Source organism: Pseudopipra pipra, chromosome 11, assembly GCF_036250125.1.
Source record: "Pseudopipra pipra isolate bDixPip1 chromosome 11, bDixPip1.hap1, whole genome shotgun sequence".
NCBI lineage: Eukaryota > Metazoa > Chordata > Aves > Passeriformes > Pipridae > Pseudopipra > Pseudopipra pipra.
Window position 1 is genome coordinate 14,755,420 of NC_087559.1, and position 20,690 is coordinate 14,776,109.

Consider the following 20,690-nt stretch of genomic DNA (forward strand, 5'->3'; position numbering starts at 1 on the left):
GCCCCGGTGCTATTTACGCCGCGCGGGTTTGGGGTGTGGCGGGGCCTGGGGAAGGGAGGGGTTTGAGGAGTTCTGAGCAGCCGGCGCCGGGCATTTGTGTAACAGTGCCTCGTTTGCCTACAGTCCGCTCAGTTCCCTGTTTTCTTCTAGTGGATTCCCACCTCGAGTGCTGTGCCCAGCTCTGGGTCCCTCGGTTCGGGAGGGACGCTGAGGTGCTGGAGCGGGTCCAGACAAGGGCAACAGAGCTGGTGAGGGGTCTGGAGAACAAGTCCTGTGAGGAGCGGCTGAGGGAGCTGGTGGTGTTCAGCTTGGAGAGAAGGAGGCTCAGGACTGACCTTATCATTCTGCAGCTCCGTGAAAGGAAGTTATAGCCAGGTTGGGATTGACCTTTTTCTCCCAGGCAGCCGGTGGTAGGACAAGAGGATACAGTCTTAAGCTGTGCCACGGGAGGTTTGGGTTGGACATTAGGAAGAATTTCTTCACAGAAAGGGTGATTATTGGAATGGCTGCCCAAGGAGGTGGTGGAGTTGCCATCCCTGGAGGTGCTTAGGAAACACTGGATGTGGCACTTAATGCTGTGTTGGTTTGGTGTTTGGTCATAGGTTGGACTCGATGATGTCAGAGGTCTTTTCTAACATAACTGCCTCACTGGAAGGCATACATGGAGTTGTATCACTGTGCTCCATTTGCCTGTGGGCCTTTCAGTTCCCTCCTGCTTCCAGTGGAGCCGGTGAGCTGTGCTGTTGACAGACACCAGGCAGAGCTGTTGGAGCTGGAGGAAGCCAGGGAGCTCACAGGCAGTGTAGGAAGGGGCTGGAAGGGTTGGATTCACTGCCACTTCTCACTGACAGGGTCTCCTGAGCATGTCTGTGGTCAGCCTCATGGCAAGGATTGCCCTTGTCCCAGGATGCAGAGCCCTGTGGTTGATGCAGTGTATCCTAGAGGAAGGGTACTACTTCATTCTTATTTCCCTAATTGCTCACCTGAGAAGGTTCAACAGGTGGAACTGGCCTTAGGGGACTTGGGGGACATCACTGGGAAGGGAATGTGTGTACAGAGGGGGTTGATGACAAATACTCTCTGCTGTCTTTCAGGGTTCCCTTGTGCAGCAGGCACAGGAGCCTTTAGCTGGCATGTGGGGATAACCTATTTAACCTGGGTTTCCCTAGAAGCTGGTGCTGTGCCAATCCTAGTACATGATCTTAAGTGCTTGTCCCCATCCCTGCTCCTTCCTTATTTGACAGCATTTGCATTGCCAGCTAACTTTAGCCTGACCTTTTTATGGCCTGCACTCTGTAGAGGAAGGAGCTGCTTAGCTCCTGTCACTAAGCATGTCCCTGTAAAGCATTGCAAGAAACTGACTTTTTTAATCAAGCAAATGTTTGATACAAACTGGTAAATGCTCGGTACTGATTCTTGACAGACAGCTGACAGCGTGCATAGTCAAGAGGCCTGTGATAGTTTTCCCTGTGGCTGACCAGTACACCTCCACCTCTGACATTGGGACAGAAGTCCATTTATCTGTCAGTGTTGTCTTTGTTCTAGAGCTATAAGCAGAGCAGTGTGTTTTACTGTCTACCCCAGTAAAAATGTGGGTTCGTGTGTGGCATTTAAAAAAAAAAACAAAACAAAAATCTCCAACAACTTACCCTTTGCAGCTGATTTGGATATCCAGCTCCTCCTAAAGTCAGGAACTTTCATCTGAACCCAGGCTGCTCACATTCATAAAGGATGAAAATTAGCAGGTCAAGCCACTCCAAATATACAAAATGTCTTCCCAGGTTCCTCATATGTGGCCTAATTAAGCAAATGGGAACTCTCCCAATGGTGCCAGTATAAAAAAAAAATGTGAAAGCAGCAGAGCCCAAACCAAAAGGAGATCTATTTCTTCCATGTAGGACATCATTCTTTCTCTCTCCCCAGTCTACACCGCATTTAGGCCAAGTGCAGGCCTTGGTCACGTTAGTTTTTGATCTGTCTCACAGATAAAGAATCCTGAAGGGCAAGTCACCTGTCTGAAGTCCTGAAGGAAGTGGCCACCTTGAAAGCCAGACCTTTAGCCTCCTCCTTCCCTGTTGCTGTAGCAATTAACTTGCCTGTGTCTGTCCATGGGCGGTAGCTTCCAGCTGGGCCCGTGGGTGCTGTCAATGTGCTGCTGTCACAACAGCCCCAACAAAGGGGAGAATTCCAGTGCTCTGGACAGGGGGTTTTCACAGGGGGTTTTCACAGAGAGGGTTTTCACAGGGATAGGGAAATCCAAAGCCTCTGATATGCAGAGGGGGAACAGAAGCTCCCAAAAGTTGCTGGCCTCTAGTCCAACACAGGCTCTTGGGCGTGGTTGGAGAAATGAAGCCTATGAGCCCCAGCTCAGTGCAGTTGAAGTGTCTGACACAGACACAGGTTTGTGTGGGGCACAGGCACCTCCAAGCTGGCATGGGTCAGGCTTCCCTGCTGCAGGATTGCAGGAGAAAGCAGCTCTGTATTTCCCACTGAGAGAATCCCTGGTATGGAAACACTCGAGGCTCAGAGGAACACAGGCCTTTAAAATCCGAGAGCAAAGCCATCAGAAATCTTTGTGTTCTGTGTTCTCTGCCCAAGAGTGGGATCCCCCCGGTTTCCTCCTGTGAAGATTTATTACCTGAACTGAAAGTTTATCTCATGTCCCTACCTGGGATTGTGTATCCAGGAGGCTGTACCTCTTAGAGACCCTGGCTGGCTCTTGGGCATGACAGCTCCAGACAGCAGTGACTTGCATAAACTCATCCCTTAATCCCAGTGTGACCCACCTTCCTCTCTCCCACAAATAGAGCACAAGCAGCTCCTCCTGCAGTCCTGAAAGCCTTTCCCATATTTCACTATCATTTTTTTACAAGTTGTTTATTTTTTGCATAATTCTCTTAGCTTGTGTCTCAGTTGAAAGCTGAACAATTATTTAATTTATTTCACACCAACACAGCAGCCTTGCTTCAAGTGCGTGGTAGCTGCTGTGGCAAGAAAATGCAATGGCAATGAGTAAGCTTACCTTGTGGTATGTGCAGAGAGACTTAATTGAATTAAAAACCCTATCAGAAAAATCTACAGTTTTCCTAGCAGGCAGCAAGCAAGACCAGTGAAGTCCAGTTTATGCTCAAAGACTAAATTATCCCAGAACTCTGAGTTTGTAAATGGAGCAGAACAGACAAAATTCAGAGATGTTTAGTAGGATCCAACAATAACTCTGTTAGACAAACTTTAATGCTTTGTAAAACAATAGAGAATAGAGGGGGAATAGAAGATTTGAATTGTACAGTAAGGCATCTAATATTGACTCTTTTTGTGCAGTTTAAGATAATCTGATTGTTTTCTTCCTGTTTTCTGAATTTAGAAATATTTGAAGGAGCTCTAGTAAACTATACAACGAGACAGTGAAATAAAACCACTTTCCACTTTAAATTTTAAAGGATAAACTGAAGAGAATATATTGATGCGTCTTGATCCTGAAATAATTAAGCTTCCCCAACATTTTACTAGTATTTCAAAATTGTTTTTTCTGTGAAGTGCCCATGCCCTCCTTTTCCAATTTTGTTTCAAGAACCAGCATAAAAGCCCTTTGCCCTAAGCATGAGGCACAAAAACGTTCAGCACATGCAACACTCCACTTATATCCCAGGCTGGCATGTCAGCAGTGGGATCACATCAGGGATAGCATCGCCCTGGGACTAAATTTTCATTTGTAGTTTCAACCTCCCACTAAATTCTTAGTAAATCCAATATTTTTTCTTGCAGGCAGAAGGAAAGGACTGGTGGGTACCCCCTCAGTGTGAAAGAGGCTGTAGCTGGGCAGGAAGGACAGACAGACCTGGCAGTGACCTACTACAGGAACCTGCAGTCCTGCCTGGGCAGGACAGTGCCTGTGCTCTGCTCCCTTCCTGCTGCTGCACTCTGAAGAACCTCAGAAGGACAAGAGCAGGACACATGGCATGAGCTTTCACATCTGGAAGGGACAGCAGGTCCTGGCCATGCCCTGCTGCTGCAAGAGGCTCACCCAGCTCAGCTGCAGCAGCGCAGGATGAGAACTGGAGCTTTAGCAGCACTCGGTGCATTTGGCAGGAGGGTCCTGTACCACCGGGAAACTCCTGTCTGCATGCAAAAGGTGAGACAAAATGCATAATAACCTTGGCTATTCAAGTCTCCTGCTCCAAGTGTCGCTCGGACAGACTTTTAGGCCGCTCGCTTTTAGTGCTTTCTGACAGAGGAGGGAGCTGTCAGCTCAGCTTTGAGTTGCTCAGCAGGCAGACGTGCCCACCTGGGAGCTGACTAAGCTGTCCGGGCAGCCCACCGAAGGGAGATGTTAAGCCTGACTTGCAGGAGGTGGAATGCTAACCTGAAAGTGCTTAAATCTTTTGCTTTAAGTGCATCTATGGGGTGTTTTGTGTCCCTGTACAATGAAAACCACAGTCACCGGCCTGCAGGGACAGTGGGAGCAGCAGACTCGAGCTGTTTGAAGGTGGAACATTTGGCAGTGGGGTCTTGCACTTTCCCTGGAAAACTGGAGCCTGTGCAAGACCTTTCTGTTAATGCCCAGAGCCAGAGCAGCCTCCTCTGTGCCTGGGCGATGCAAGCAGCCCTTTTATCTGGGAGACCTGCCAGGCAGCAGAAGCAGGCAAGGAAACAGCAAAGTTAGACTGGTCTGAGGTTGACTCAAGCCAACGTGAACTGGTCTGAAGTGGAATAACAACCTGATCCTATCAGCCATTTCTCCTGGTACGACCCGTCAGTAGCCTTCCTGCCTCAGCCGGTGGCAGTGTTACGAGGTATGGCTTAATTACAGCCTTGAAATAAAAAAGAATTTCTTCATTAGATGTTGCTTTACAGCTGCATCAGTCATCTTCTGTCCAGCTGCTCGTGGCAGAGCTCCAGGTGGGCTGAATGGGGCTGGTTTGGCAGGTACGAAGGGAGGTGGTGGTTGGAGCGCGCAGCTGGGCAGAGCGGGGCTGAGTCAGAAGCTCCTGGTGACGTTGCTAAATTCAGTTTGCCACAAAGATCTTTTTCTCCTTCACACTGGAGCTGTGTTTATGCAGTCTTTCTGCCTTCAGAAATGTGGCTCAGACCCAGTCCCTGAGAGTCACACGCATTCATTCCTTGGCCGTTGAAAAAAGGCGAGTAGGAAAACGTGGTGTCTGTGTTACATGTTTGGGGACTGGTTTCCACCACGCTTGTCTTCTGACAGTAGTTAGGTGACAAAGATTGAAAGCCTGTCTTCCCACCCAGGGTGCTGTGCTTTATTTCTCAAGCCACAGAGATAACCCCTGGCAGATGACTTCATTTTAAATTGTAGTGAGACCCTGAACTGATGATTTAGGAGCACCTGTTTTCTTTGTTGTGGTTCTGATTTTGGTGTGTTGCTTTGTGCCCCAGAAAGATGGATTGTTACTTGGCTAAGGCTAAATGAGGAGGTTATACCAAAAGCTGTGTGAAATGGAATCTCTTTCCAGTCTGAGTCAGTCCTTCCAAATCCTGTTCCTCTTTCCCCCAGGTACTGGTGCTAGAAACCAGCAGCCTTTCCTCCACCTCAGTCGATGCACCAGCATCAGCTTAGTGCTAATGTTCTGAACTGCTCTGAATTAATGGTAAATCTTAGTGTCTTGTATAGCAGAGACTGACTCACATCAGCTCACTTGATCACTTATTCCAGGAAAATAACACTCAAATTTGCCAGAGAACTGTCCCTGACACACTGAAATACTTGTGACTTCAAAGCTTTTGCAACTCAGAATGGCAATTTCTGTATGTTTTCCTTTAAAATTGTTCATATTTAAATATGGGAATTGCACTAAGAACCTTGAAAGACTCTTCAATTTGAGAAGATTTTAAAATTGATCACATTCAGGAACCTTTGTTTCAGGCAACTCAGCTCAGACTAATGTAGAGTTGCACAAAAACCTCCCTAAGAAAAACCAAGGCATAAACTTGGGATTTAATGTCTCAAATTCATGCAGAGTTTGTTTTAAAGAATATTTTAGTCTCAGTAACCCAGGAAAGGGCTGTATTTATCTGGAAAAAGCGTCTTTTCCCAGTGATAGACTTAATTCAGTCCTTTTACATTTTTTTTCTGTCATTTTTTTTGGACAAGAAGCAAAAGGTGCAGGAGCAAATACTGCAGAGGCATAAAAGTTCCCCTCTTGTATGAGAGGAGCAGAGGTTTAAATGGGAAAAAGGCTTGCTTTTAGACTTCTGAGTTTTGGCACAAGTCCCAGTGGGATGTGTGTGACTGGCCCTCCCCAGCTTCTGCACAGTGTTGCATTTCTTCACAAAAATAGGACCTTTGCTGGTACTGGGGTTAACAGGGAAAAACGTAGGGGAAATGTTCTGGGCAAGGGGGAGCAAAGGGGGTGTGAGGTGTGTGACAGATGGCTCTGGGTTAACTGCTCCTGCTGAGTACCTTTATCATTCAATATGCTCAGTAAGGCTGTATCCCAGGGCTGCTGGACCCTCCTGCTCTCTCAGACCTTCTGAGGGACTCTGTAAGGGTAGTTCAGACGTGGCTGACTGATCCCTGCCTGGCAGCAGGACGAGTTACATCTCAGAACCACCTCATAAACCTCTAAAATCTTGGAAAACCGATTTCCTTGCAAAAGCCAAGGCAAAATATGCAACGTTGAGCCAAAATAACATTTTGTTATTTGGAGATTGACCTCAACCCAATTTCTGACGCTGGGTTCAGGCTCAGCTGCTGCTTAAGAGCCAGCCAGAGAAATTGTGTGTGTGTGTGCTGTTACCCCCTGGAAGTGAAGGTGCTGAGGTGAAGCCTGACCAAACCACAGAGAGTGAAGCTGTGTTATGTAGAGGAGGGCAATGCAATTTCTAGTGATCACTGCTGTTCTGGTGCAGTGCAAAAGTTTCTCACACGTTATCCTCCCCTCTACAGCAGCAACAAACTTTATTGCAAATGTGCAATACAAAAGACAAGAACATTGCAGTGCTTTATTGTGACACTGTTCCCTCTCCTCCCCATGCTGCTGGTAGAGCTCTGCACTCAAAATTCAGATGCAGCTCACATTTGGCGTGATAGCAGAATAAACCATAGGATTAAAAATGTTCCTGGATCTCCCTTTAAATGCTTTCCCTTCTCGCTATGGCATCCTTGGCATCCCTGGGGATAGGATTTGCACTTCTGTGCTCTGTTGCTGCAAAGTTAAGCCTATGGCAGTGACACTTGGAGGAGGGAAGGGAGGTCATGTTGAGGTGGACTAATGTCAGAAATCACTTGTGTTTAATAGCTTTTGCTATGAATAATATGTCCCCTACAACATGAGGTAGTAGGAAAAAGAAGGGAAATATGAGAGTATATATAATCAGAGTTTCTGAAAATCCTTTTGGAAGTGCTCCCCCTCCTCATATTTACAGCAGCTACAGATGTTCTTTAGCTGGAAGAGGTTCATGAAGTATTTTTTCAAGACAGCTTTTTTTGTCAGGAAGAGATGAAAATCTTAAACCAAAAATGTCTTTCAACTTTAAATTTGGAGTTGTTGTCATAATGTATTTCTTCACAGAGCTGCCAAAGAGGTTTTTAAAAGCGCTATTTATGCATGTGCATTAAAAGCAGGAGCACACCATGGCTATATGAAATTAATTTTCTGGTTTTGAAGCTTGCAATTAAGGTTGGGACAAATGTTCCTGCTGGTTGTTCCTCCTGCAGTCACTCTTGTAAAACTAAAGGAGAACCACTGACATGAAAGCCCTGTTGGTGTCGTTACTGCTGGGCTGCTTTGCTTTGTGGAGCGTCAGCTCCTCTCTGGTTAGAGTGACATTGTGTAAGGCTCTTAAAATCCTGCTGAAATCCCTGAAGCCTGTGAGGGGATCCCTCATTAAAAATGCTGGAAGACAGTCTAAAGTGTCACTCGCTGTAGAGAATGAGCTTGTTGACAAGACCACATTAAACTCAGCACTTTTTGCAAGCACAGTTTGCAAACCCAGAGAGATGGAGCATAAAGCGTTCCTGCTTCCCTTCTTGTTTCTGTCTGGATGGAAAACGGAAAAACACTCTGGGGAAACTATCTCATGTTTTCAGTGAGAAAAAACCTAACTTAATCTAGACTTCATGTACAAGAGAGGAGGTTAAAAAAAAAGACAGCAAGGCCTGGTTTGTAGATGTGTATTCTTGTGCAGCTCAAAGACAATGTAAGATCATCCTCAGGATGAAGTAGGAAGTACACAATCACTGCTAAGACAATGAAAATTGAAGACATGCCATAGGAGGAGAAATTAAGATAATATTTCAGTGCAAATGTCCCTATAAAATACATTTTTCACCAAGAAAAGATGTGGATAGCCCTGTGCTTTGTGAATGTGTGATACGCTGCAGTAGGAGCTACAAATATTCCCGGCACAGGTAAAGGGAGAGATTCTCCTCTGGATCAAACACAGATGTCTGTGAGAAGCATTGCTACTGATGTGAGAACAGAGGATGGCTGTGGAGCAGAGATCCCTCTGAGCACTGGCCCTTGGCTGGCATCACCAAAGGAATTTGGCCAGACCTGTTTGGTCATGAGTCAAAGTTGTGCACCTGAGTTCCAAATGACTGGAGCTATAAACAGTTTAAACTGATTTTCAGGGGAGTTCAAAGATGAATAATGCATCTCTTCAGGCTCGTAAGTGATCTTTTATTCACAGAAAATCAAAGCGATGTACAAGTGCAGTTGCTGGCCTTGGGGAGGGGAGTCTGAATGACTGCTCGTCATTCACAGCAGCTACCAGAGGTGATGTGACATCTGAAAGGAAGAGATGAGAGCTCCATGGCAATTTTTTAAATAAAAAACACCTCAGTATCTCGCTAAATAGCTGATAATCAAAGGTGCAGAATTCTAATCTGCTGTTCAGGGCTTCAGTAGCAAAAAGAGGAGCTCACAGGTTACAGCCTACAAAAGTTTTTCTTCCATAACTTCATGGAAATTTGCTTGTATCCATGGAAATTCCCTGTGACAGAATTCCTTGTCCTGCTACTGTAAGTCTGTGCTGCTCAAGACACTCTGCAGGCACTACTGAGTGTTTTGTCCATCACTGCAGTCCATTCTGTTTGGTTTGGTGGCTAAAGTTTTGTTTTAGCCACTAGATCCTACACCATCCAGCATGGTGTATGGTTCAGGACTGGGATCTGAACACAAGGTGAGAATCTAAACTTGGCCCTTCTGGTTTCCAAAGGCAGGAGGTAGGAAAAGTTACATGTCTGCCTGAAAAGTTCCTGCCATAACTTAAAAATTTTGCATTTAATTATAAGACTATTTCTGCTAACAGATCAAGGAGAAAGATAGTTTGCTCTTTAGCATTTGTGGCCTAAATAGACAGTTAACCATAATTCGCATATTTCTTAACACTTTTGAGTTTGTTTGAAAAGATGTAAATGCCTTTCCTTACTCTATAACAGTAAATTTTTTATTCCTGTCATGAGAAAGAAATGTTCCCCTGCCCTGCAGTGGGAAATGAATCTAAATCTGAGGGCAAACTAACAGATCAATAGTTAATCCTTCAGTGCATCCCCTCTTTTGCATTAGCAGAGGCACGAAAAGGTGAGGGGTTGAAGTGCTCCTCATGCTGCTTGCCTTTCACAGGCCTGGCTCCCCTGGGATGTCAGGACATGTGTGAGCCCTTCCTAGTCATCTCGAGTTTTCCCATCAACAGCAGTTGCATTTTGACAAATGAATAACGCTTCAGAAAATTTATTGATTGGTACAAGAAGCTCCAGAGTGGCAAATACTAAAAGTTTATGGTACCAATACTGGGTGATGAGAAGTGGAATCTTTTATGCAGAGGGGATGCAGATCCTTTATGCTGTCCTGTGTAGCCTTTGGGGATGATTCCCAGAGTCTTCTGCTCTCAGCACCTGCCAGTGACACTAACTCTGTGCTTTGGGAGGCCAGTGGCCAAAACCTTACTGGCTTAAAATCTGAGCCATGGCCTGGTCCTGGCTCACTGGACTAAGCAGCATCTGAATATATGTCTGTGCCCTCACCCTGTGCACACAGCCCAGTCCTGCCCTCTGCCAGCTCAGTCCCTGCCCTCCACAGTGTTTTTCCTCTGTATAGGACCTACCAGGTGGGCATTTTCTGTGCCTGTGCTGCCTTCCTTCGAGTTATTCCTTCAACTGATGGTCTCCCTTGGCTGTAAGGGACCAAGTGCTGGTGCAGTAATGTGGAGTTGCCATGTTTTGGGCAGCCAGGAAGGACTTCGAAGTGGAGCCCATCTATGTCAGTGCTGATGGAAAATTCCCAGAGCTGTGCACTCTGTTCCAGCCTCTTGCCTGCCCCTCCAGGGAGGGTATTTCCATGCGGAGTTAGTCAGAGCTGTTTGTGTTTTGCCGTGTTCCCAAGGCAATCAGCGTCCTTATCACACCTATTTGCCTGCTGGGCAACCAAAGTGAACTTCACAGAGCTCTGCTCACCTTGTCCAGCAGGTAAAGGCAACTGAGAGAGGAAGGACAACGAAGTATCTTGTTGGGTCACTGGAGCAGGTGAGGGCAGAACTGGGAGGCCGAAGTCTGGGCCACAGGCTGAGCTGAATGTCCTGGCACAGGAACCACGTACCCTGCTGAGATGATGTGGAGCACTGGGGGAGGGAGATGCGATGACTGCTCTGTTGAGCATCATTTCTGACTGTTACTGCTGGGATGAAGCTGGAGTCCCTCCCTACAGTGGCTAAGGTGGATGGAGAAATATTACCTGGATCTTGAGAGGTAGGACTGTGCAAGGCCAGCTTGCCCACATCTGCTCCTGCTCAAAACCCACCTCACTTTCTGACTGCCACTAAGAGAGAATTTAAATGTGAATGGGCTGATCTGCATCCCCCATTAGAGATGTGAGGGGCCCAGCAGGGCCCAAAGAAGTCTGCTGAGACGAAGTGTCTGCCATAGCCCAACACCCAGGGCCTCACTGGACAGTACATCCTTCTGCCTCACCTCTTCCCGATGTACTGGATCAGAGTGAAGGCACAAAGCTGCTAAATGAGACCAAATTTTAGGGTTTAGTGTTGTAATGGGAAAACATATGCTAAGTATTAAATGTGTGCTGACAAATAACTTCAAGACTGGAGGAAGGAGAAGTGTGTGATGGTCAGAGCTGGCAGTTACAGGGCTTTTGAGTTCTGTTCCTCTTCCTGCCAGTGATTCACTGCACGGCTCCAGGCGAGACACGTAACCAAGCTGGAATATTTTCTTCCAGCTGCAAAAGAGCTGTAGTGCCACACACAAGGAGGGCCTCTGAGGTTTAACTAATCCCAGTTTATGGGAAGCCTCGAGGTCCTCATTAGGAAGCTGCTGGAGAAAGGCAAGTATGACAGTATTTCACACTGCTGTTCATAAATGAGCTGCACATCGGTGAAAAGCACCAATTGGTGCTGGACTCCCCCTTTAAACAGCCCTGATGGAGAGGGTTGGGATGTATGGGAATGGATGTGAAACCACAGCAGGAGAGGCAGCAGCAAACTCCACTGCTCCTTGTTGCTGCATCTGAAGGTGGCTCATGTGTCAGTAGAGAGCAAACTTGCCCTGGTAAGAGGGTTGAAGAGGCTGGAGAAAGATCAGAGAGGTGCGAAGGTTGCTTTTATACAGGGGGAAGAAAAGGAGAAGTGAAGATGTTTCTGACAGGTTGTGGCAGCCCCAGCAATGGAATCTGCTGCTCAAAACCCTCTCTGGGTTTGGTGGGAAGGGCTCAGGTGCTGCAGAGCAGCTCTGCCACTGCCCCGACCAGCCAGGCTGTGTGGTCAGGGCTGGTGCGGGAGAGCACCTGATTGTCCAGGGCCCGAGGGGAGGGGCCCAGTCACCAGAGGCTCTGGCTGTTACGGAGGCTGAGGCTCAGGGGTCACCCAGGCAGGATGCTGCCGCAGCCCCAGCACAGGGGAAGCTGTAGGACACAGCGCTACCATTCACGACCAGCAGTGCCCTGGACAGAGCACGGGCGGGGGGGGGGAGAGAAGAGCCCGCCTTGCTGCAGGGACTTGGGGGTCCTGCGCAGTGCCAGGGCTGGGCGAGCGGGGAAGCACTGGGAAGAGCATGGGAAGGGCCGGGAGGAGGAGGGGGGGCCAGGCCCTTGGAGACCCGGGAGGACTCGAACCCGCGTTCCCGTGATGGCCGAGCCCGCCCGCCAGGGGGCGCTCTCCTCGCGGGGCGTTGCCGTAGGGGGGCGCGAGCCTTCGGGGGGCTCCGCCCCAGACCCCGCCCCCGGAGGAAACCACGCCCCCGTCCCGACACCGCTGTCCCGCCCCCCCGGCGGCCCCGCCCCCCGGCCCCGCGCGTACCGCCCCCTGGCGGCGGGGCGGGGCGGCGCCGGGATCGCTCCGGGCCGGTCGCACCGGGAGCCCCGGGTGAGAGCGCGGGGGGCGCCGGGACCCCCGCCCGCCATCGCGGCGGGGGCGGCTCCGCGGGGCCCCGCGGGGCCAGGGCGGCATCGCCGCACCGGGCCCTCCCCCAGGGCCGCGGCCTGCTTGGCGCCGGAGGGCGCCGGCCGGGTCCCGCACCGCCCGGGCGGTGGGTGCGGCGGCGGCGGCGGCTGCACCGGTGCCGGTGCGGAGGGCGCTGCCGCGGGCAGGCGCGGCCCAGGGCTGCGGCTCCCGGCGGGCAGGCCGGGCTGCGGGGTCGCTCGGGGCAGAGCCTCCCCTCCGCCGGGCACGGGCACCGGGGGATGGACACACCGGCCGGGCAGGGGCCGGGGGGCTCCGCTCCGCTGCCCGTGGGGAGGGCAGGGGGCAGCCGGCAGTGCCGGCGGGGAGCGAGCCACGGGAACCGGGAGGAACGGCCCAAAATACTCTGCTCTCCTCTGGGGCGGCTGCCATCAGGGCCCTGGGGCTGGGCGTGGGGCCGGCGGCTCGGGGGAGCCACCGGGGCCGTGATTGGAGGTGCCGGGTCCGTGTCGGTTCCAGGGAGGAGCCGGGGCGCTGCGGGAGCGGTGTGTTCCCCCGGGAGCAGTGCGTCCCCCCGGGAGCGGTGCATTCCCCCTGGAGCGGTGTGTCCCCCCGGGAGCGCTCCGCTGCCGGGGCACCGGGGAGCAGCCCCGGTGCGGCTCAGGTGACCCCGGGGATCGCCGGGCTGGGGCGGCTGCAGGACATCGTCCTCCTTCGCCGTCCCTTTCCCGTTTCCGTGTTTGTCGGTGCCTCGTGTGTTCAGCCGCAGAGTTTTGGGAAGAAACCTTGGCCTGCGGGGTCCTGCAGGAGCAGGTGCTCCTCGGGACACCCCTGCTCTGGGCAGCTGGTCCGAGGCCACCGGGTGCCTTTCGGCTGCTCTGGCGTGGCTTGTTTTTCTTTTGGTCTCGTGAGTTTGAGAGGAAGCAATGATACTTATTTTTTCCTGCTGCAGCGCCGAAGATCCTGCACTGCTGTGGATGCCGTGAAGCGTTTCTGGGTGTTTCAGGTGAGTGGGGTCACGGTGTGAGACGGTGCCTGGCCCAGGAGTGTGGCCGGTGCTGTGGCTCGGCAGGGCTTGGTTTTGCCATCCCTCTGCCTGCCGGGGCCGAGCAGAGCGGAGCCGCCTGCGCTTCCTACCAGGATGTGGCTTTTCTCTTGCCATAAAGCTGAGCGAACAAGCAGCAGCCTCTGTGAACAACTCTTTGTGGACAAAGTGTGTTTATAAAACAGAGGTAAAGGTGAATTGTTTACTTCAGTGTTTGCTTCCAAACCTGTCTCCTGTGAAAGTCCAAGGGGAGTGTCCCAGCTAGTCCCTGTGGCCAGAGCTGTGTTTCAAGGGAGTATAAAACACAAACAACTCTCCTGAAGTGTTTTGGGTTGCAACTCCTCAGAGTGGTTGCACTTGGTGGGTGACAACAAGCAGGAGGCATTCACCAACCAGGCTGCTGTGTCCCACAGTCAGCACAAAAGAAAAGATGCCAAACAAAACAGGAAGCCTTTGTTGGGGTTATAAAAACTCTTCTAGTTTAAAAAAAAAGCTATCTAAAAGGAATACCAGTAATTCATTGCACCTGAGTGTGTTGGGGATGCTTTTTCTAGCTGGGTGTTCAGCTTCCTCTGAGTGTCTCTGGGTACTTGGATCTGGATACAGGGCTCAGTTCTGAACTGGCATGGTCCTCATTTGGATCATTGCAGGAAGGCCTGGTCTTCTAGATTTGCTGACAAAGGCGCTTCCCTGGTCACAACCTTGGGCATGGTATCTATAAATGATAAATTATTTTACTGTGATCACCTGATCCTTAGCCCAGTGCTGTGTATCTGTTACCTGTTGGGTGATGCAGGCTGCCAGGGTGGCTTTTGGTCTCTCCTGGATGCAAAATTGGACTTGAGCAGTTCTGAGGAGATGGGGATGGTGCCTCTCTGTCCTCCCTTCATAACCACCTTATTCCCAAGAGGCACTGAAGCAGTATAATTTGTACCTGGTGACCAATTGGAACAGGCTGATGCAATGTGAGACTAATATACAGGAGGCTTCTGGGGGGTTTCCACTCCTTTCAAGCTTCACACATCAGAGGAATTGAACGAGAGTGCTTTTGCTGCACATAAATAACTTCATAAAGCGATTGCTTGCCCAAGTGCTGGCTTGACCACCCTCCTTTTTCTCCTCTGCCCTTGCTGCCAGTGCATCAGGAACCGTGGCGCACCAGGTGTCCATCATGACCGACTGGGTGCTCCTGGGGCTGATCGCAGCGGTGGTCGCGCTGCTGCTGCTCACGGTCTTCGGTTTCGCCGTGTACTCGGGGCTCTTCACGGAGGTGGTTGTGAGCGCTGGCTCCCCCCCTGTCGGCACCATGACTCTGGCCTACAAGTTCAGGGTGGGCCCTTATGGAGAATCCGGGCAGCTCTTCACGGACGGCTGCAGCATCTCCTCGAAGCTCTGCTCCATCGGCGTCTACTACGACAACCCTCACACGGTAAGGGGTGCCCCGGGAGGCCACGGGCTCCCACAGTCAGCACACGGGTTCTCAGCTTGGGATGCTTCCTGGTCGTGTTTCAGGCACTGGCGTTCACGAAGTTCTCCCAGGTCAGCAGAGGATGCTTTGTGAGGAAAGGCACCTGAAAGCAGATGGGTTTTTGGATAACCCTAACTGGAAGGCACTGGGTGAGCAAAGCTTGCTCTCTTCTGATAGCCTCTGCTGAATGAGTTATCAGCAGGATAACGGAGCTGGTTATGGAGCAGAGGGGAATGTTCGTGACCCCAGGATGAGACATAACTTGGCAGATTTCTTGGCTGCTGGAAGTGCAGTCCTTCTGGGCTTGCAGTTCTATGGTTGAAAGCAAGTGGTCTCTTCAGCTCTGTCTATTCTCATCCCTACTCCTTCTCTTGTTTCTAGTGCTCTCATGTGTTTCTGAGCTTCCCTGTAGTTCTTCCGTCCCCTGAGAGTTGTTACTGAAACCTCAGGTGCTGCCTGCTGAGGGCTCCTGTCTGATGAAACAGTTGCTCCATGATTCTCTCCAGGCTGAGAGGTGAGCAGAAAGCGTGCTGCCTGACAGCTCTGCTGTCAGCCAGAGCCAAGTACTCTGATGGGAACAATCCAAGACAAGGAACAAACAGAAGTGCATCAGAACTCGCCGGGGGGTGAGGATGGGTGACACTGGGGTCTCCAAATTATGGCATGTGGGCATTTGTCTGGGGCAGACAGCCTGGCTCCCCAGTAATTCTGCAGTAGCTAGCGTGACCGTGGAGGAATCCATGGGGAGGAGGGATAACAGTGGCCAGCAGCTGTGCATGTGTGCTTGGGCACGTGTGTTGGGTCTGGCACAGGGCACAGTGCTTGGGCTGATAGCTCTCACCCAGCACTTTGCTCTGAGAGTGGCTGGCCCTGTTTTAGGAACCCTGTTTCATGGCTTGCAAGATGGTGCTCCCAAGGGTTGGACCTGCTTTGAGGGAACTTGTCCATGAAAATGTAGTGCTGAGAGAACTGTGACAGGAAGATATTGGAGGTGAGAAAGCCTGAGCTTGGCTGTGCTCAGTGGAGCCTGGTGTGCTCAGCCACCTTGTGTCTTTGTATCCTGTGGCGCGCTGACTTATCTTTGCCTGCCTGGATCATGGGAGGCAGAGAGGACACTATGATGCCTCTTCCTGGCCTGGGAAGGATGATGACAAAGAAGACTCCTCCCCTAGGGATGAGCTGGGCCGAGGCACGGTTTGACTTGGCGTGCTTAGACCGTTTTCTCTGAAAGAAGTGTCATGGCTGGAGTGAGAGCTCTGGGGAGTGACTGGTATGTGAGGGCCCACATGGTCAGAGTGGCCATTTCACCACCTCTACTTTGTGTCCTTGTCCTTGAGTGAGGTCCTTACCTGGAGCTGAGAATCCTGGTGCTGCTGTTTGTTCCTCATGGTCTCTGGGGATGGAGCAGGGCAGTCAGTGCTGTTGGAAGGGCTCAGTGTCCATTCCTGGTGCTGTCCTGCTCCAGGGACCTGATGTGGACATGCCTGTGGTTGCTGTGCAGACCTTCTGCTGGCATTGTGGCAAAGGCATTGTGCCTTACTTCTTTGTTTGCCAAAGCCTGGGCTAGTGAAAGCCTGTACTGCTGAGGCCCACAGATAGGGATAAGGGTATTTGTGGTAATGCTTGCCCTGACTGGCACAGGGAATGCTCTCCCTGGTAGCACCAGGTGAGACTGGGAAGGAGCAACTCCTACCTGACCATGAAAATTTGGGCTGTCCATGCAGGATCAAGCTGCCTTCCCTTTCTGGTCCTGTCTTTTTTCCCCTCTTCCTGCATCTGTTGCATCTCTGCCCTCATCCTTGTGGTTGGAGCAGGCAGTGGAGTTGCTGAACTTGTCTCATATGGCCATCCAGGGTTTTGAAAGCAGCTGTTTCTCTTTGTGGCAGGAGCTTAACCTGCCCTCCAAGGCTTGGCAGGCAGCCCCACGGACCTTGCCCTTCTCTGGATGGGCTGCCTTTGCTCATGACATTGGGCAGGTGACGTGGGCCTGAACCTCCTACCTCTGTAGCCACTGTAGTGGCTGGGACACAGGGGACATGCAGAGTGAAACTGCAGTGCCTGTGGCTCTGCTTGGGGACAGGAGCCTCCTCTCACCTGCCATCCCTGAGCACAGTGTCACACCTGGGTGTGCTGGAGCACCTCTGGTGCTGGTGAGACCTTCCACGGGCTGATCTGTGGCTCCTGAATTGATTCCCACAGAGATTCATGTCTCACCAACAGGCAGGTCAGGCCAGGCAGGGTGCTGGGAGTGAGGATGTCTTTGGGCAGATGGCCGTCTTCCCTCTGGGCAGGTGAAGAAAGGGCCAGTTTTGGGTGGGTCACTTGGCTGGAGACTGCAGTGCTCATACCTGATGTGCTGGCTCAGGTGCACGTATCCACTGAGTCATGGTGGCATGGGAGATGGTGTGCTCTACTGGCTTCTTATTTCTTGGAGGTCCAGCAGGGTGGGATCAGTCACCCAGACTGCCTTTCCCCTGGAAGGAAGATATGACCTCCTCCTCTTCCTCCTCATTCTCAGTGCTCTCCTGACCTCAGTGGAGCACCCTGTGGCAGGGCTGGCCCGCCCAGAGCTGGCGACCTGCCACGGATGTTGACTTGTCTCCAAAAATAGGCCTTTTGTCATCAGGCAGCAGAATGTGCTGGCTGTGTCCTGTGGCGTCCCTGGCTGAGCGCCCACGGGCCCTGCCCAGACAGCCGCCCCCAGCCCAGCTTTTGGCTCCTGGGGGTTTTGGTGCCCCCAGCACAGTGGCAGGAAGGGGTCGGTGACCAGCAGGTGACATGTGGCAAGTGCTGTGCTGGTGGACTCATGGTCGAAGGAAGCTCTGCCCAAGAGAGAGGATGGGAATGCCAGAGCTGGAGAGCAGGGTCCACCTGCTGGCTCTCGGCTGGGAGTGGGGCTGGGGGCAGCCCATGACCTGGAATGTGTGGGCTGCCTCAGGGTCATGCCAGGTCTCAGGGCAGCCACTGCCACCAGCATCCCTGGGGCTCCCTGCTGACTCCTGGCTCTCCAACATTCACACAAGGATGCTGCCTGAGTGCTGCCGAACCGCTGCCAGCAACGTTTTATGTGTTTTAATGGACAAGATTAATATTAATTTGGACTCTTTTTTTTTTCCCTTTTTCCTTTTTATTTAATATTTAGCAGCCCAGAGGACTTCTCCCTCCTTTTCCCTCCTTCTCCCACCTCTGGCAGGAACAGAAATAACTCCTCAGCAAGGACTGATGTGGCGGGCAGGTTTGTGCTCAGCTTCAGCCAAGCCCCTGCTCACATAGAGCTGTAGGCACGTGCCAGGGCCTTTTGCCTGCAGTCCACGTGCTCAGCGACCAGCCTGTGCCCACGTGTTGGAGGGATGAGGCCAAAATGCTCTCTGAATGCAGGAATGGGTTTTGCTCCCATCGGCAAAGCTGCCAGATAGGTTAACTAATCATTTCCAGAACTGTATCAGGATGCTTGGGGGAACAAAGGCTTTGATCAGCACCTGCCTACTGGAAGGATTTGTTAGGGAAAGGCTGGTTTTAAGTGGAATATTTCTTCCTTCCCTTGAGATGGGCTTTGCCAGGCAGGGGAGAAGGCAAATCTGCCTTGCTGCTGCCCTTGGGAAAGTGCCTGTGGGGCTGCACAGTATGAAAAAGAAAGGTAAAAGAAGAAAGGAGGAAGCAAATGTACCTGGTCCCAGTGGTGCTGCCTGCACCATCAGCTCCAGTCATGACAGTTGCTCTGGGCCTGGGATTGAACTGTCTTTGCTCAGGACATAAATGGAGATTGCATATTTGAAGAAATTTTACCGAGATTTCCCTTATCTCCTTGATTCATCTGGGCCTTTCCCCCATGGATGCCTTTTACTGCTGACTCTTGCTGTCTTCGGGGTGGATCTGCTTCTCTTTCCCTGCTCGGAGCGTGGATGGATGCTGGGCACAGCCGTGTCTGCAGCTCCCTCTTGCAGCGCAGGAGGGCAAGAGCGAGCCGTGAGGCGCGTCCTCAGCCTCATGGATGCTGCTCCCCAGGCTGCTTTCTTCCTTCCACTTACATCTGCTTGTGTTCCCCCTCCGGGATGGTCCTGCCGTGGGACATCAAAAGGTGTTTAAGGGAAAAGCAGGGGAGAGTAGTTACACTGCAGGAGCTTTAGCTCCCTGTTGGTGAGCACAGCAAAGTTAGGGATGAGATTGGGAAGCACAGAGCAGAGTTCCCCTTGTGGGAGTGTGTGGGGATGGGAAGCGGTAACACACTGGCCTTGTGTGCATCCTGTCTCTGCTTCACGTTGTCCCTGCAAGAGCTTTGTGACACCTTTGTGCCCTTAGGTGGTATCAGGGGAAGTGGTTGGGTTCTCCTGCCCATGTTCCTGCCCAGTGCCATGGGTCAGCTTGAACTCGAGTGGTGGGATTCTGTTAAAAACCAGAAATGAAAGCTGTGGCCTGGGTCAGCTTTGGTGTAGAGATTGCCCAAGTCCTTTGGGCCATCACTGTGTTGGGAGCAGAGTCTTGAGCACCCCTATTTCTGGACTGGGAACCCTGCACCCAGTGTCTTACTGGGAGGAATTCCCAAATTTGGAAAGAGAACATGCTTTAGGTTCAGCATGATGTTGGGATCCAGGACAGAAGTGAATGTGTTTCTGTTTGTGTTACTATGAACAGCTTGGTGGCTGCCTGCAAGTCTTACCTGCCTCAGTTTCCCCACCTCTAACAGTGCCATACTGAGTGTGCTTGCTTAGGAGGGACCCAGCAGCCTCTGGATTTCTCTCCAGCTTAGTGCCAGTGGCCTGTGCTGGTTGGTGGCATGTCCAGGTGGCTGTACAGTGACCTCCTTGGGGGTGGAGTGGAGGCAAGCTGGGCAAGTTGTGGTCACATCTCTCAGCCCCTCCCTGAGTTTCAGGGTGTCCTGCAGATGGTGATGGTGATGAGCACGTCTTGACAGTCGGGTCTCTGATGGGGAGTCGGGACAGACACTTCCTGCAGTGGCTGTTGCTTGTGGCAGGTTTGGGTGAGCAGCTCGGTGGGGTTTAGTTCTTCTCTGCTGCGAGTCCCTCTGCCCTCCAAGCAGGGATGCAGCACCTTCCCCACTGGGCTGTGCACTTAGGCTGGGAGGAATGTAGATGATTTAGGCCTGGCTCAGCCTTGGTTGGGAGCAGACACCTGCTTTGGTGTGCCAGATCGTGCTGGGCCACTGCATTTACCCTGGTTCATGGTGGTCTCCTTTCTCCATGCTCAGCAGGTTGAGGTTTTGGCCAGATTAAGCCTCTCCTGACCCTGTCTGTCTTTCCCCTTCCATCAGGTGTCTCCAGAGAAGTGCCGCTTTGCCATAGGCCGAATCCTGAGCGAGGGAGACGCGAAGCCGTCGGAAGAGCAGATCAAACGGTTCCAGAAGTACGGCTTTAAGATCTTCACCTTCCCTGCTCCCAGCCACGTGGTCATGGCGACCTTCCCGTTCACCACACCGTTGTCCATCCATCTAGCAGTGAACCGTGTCCACCCAGCCCTTGACACTTACATCAAGGTAAGCGAGTGTGGCGTGAGGAGCGTTCATGTGTTTGGTGGGCTGTCAGAGGCTTCTCTTCCTGACAGCTGATGGGGCTGCTCTGACGTGTCATCTCTTAATGTCTTCCCTTGGGCACTACCATCAAGATCTCCTCCTTTTCCAATCTGGCAGGTAGTTCCCCAGTAGGGATGTCCTTCCATTCGCTCTGTAGATGCAGGGGTGTCTTTTCTGCTGTTTTGTGTTTACGACAAGCAAGTTCTCGTCTAATGACTTGCTGCTTTTCTCCTTAAGGCAGAGATAAAAGCTGATTTTCCCCTTGAGTCTCTTTCTTGCTT

At 51.5% G+C, this 20,690-nt stretch overlaps 1 protein-coding gene and 1 long non-coding RNA gene across 3 annotated transcripts in view; both read left to right on the forward strand.

Moving 5' to 3' along the window:
* The first annotated feature begins 44 nt into the window (after positions 1–44).
* On the forward strand, positions 45–7,957 carry LOC135420346 (uncharacterized). The gene is made up of 2 exons (XR_010433494.1): positions 45–375; positions 3,766–7,957. It is a non-coding gene; the product is annotated as an uncharacterized LOC135420346 (long non-coding RNA).
* Positions 7,958–12,210: 4,253 nt separating this feature from the next.
* TEX264 (testis expressed 264, ER-phagy receptor) overlaps positions 12,211–20,690 on the forward strand; it is a 39,208-nt gene continuing 30,728 nt past the window's right edge. The window contains exons 1-4 of one of the 2 annotated variants that reach the window (XM_064667721.1): positions 12,211–12,333; positions 13,322–13,379; positions 14,552–14,843; positions 20,152–20,373. In XM_064667721.1, coding sequence (XP_064523791.1) covers positions 14,586–14,843; positions 20,152–20,373 — 480 coding nt within the window. In that variant the 5' untranslated portion in view covers positions 12,211–12,333; positions 13,322–13,379; positions 14,552–14,585. The remainder of the gene's footprint in view (positions 12,334–13,321; positions 13,380–14,551; positions 14,844–20,151; positions 20,374–20,690) is intronic. The other variant, XM_064667720.1, reaches the window with a different exon arrangement.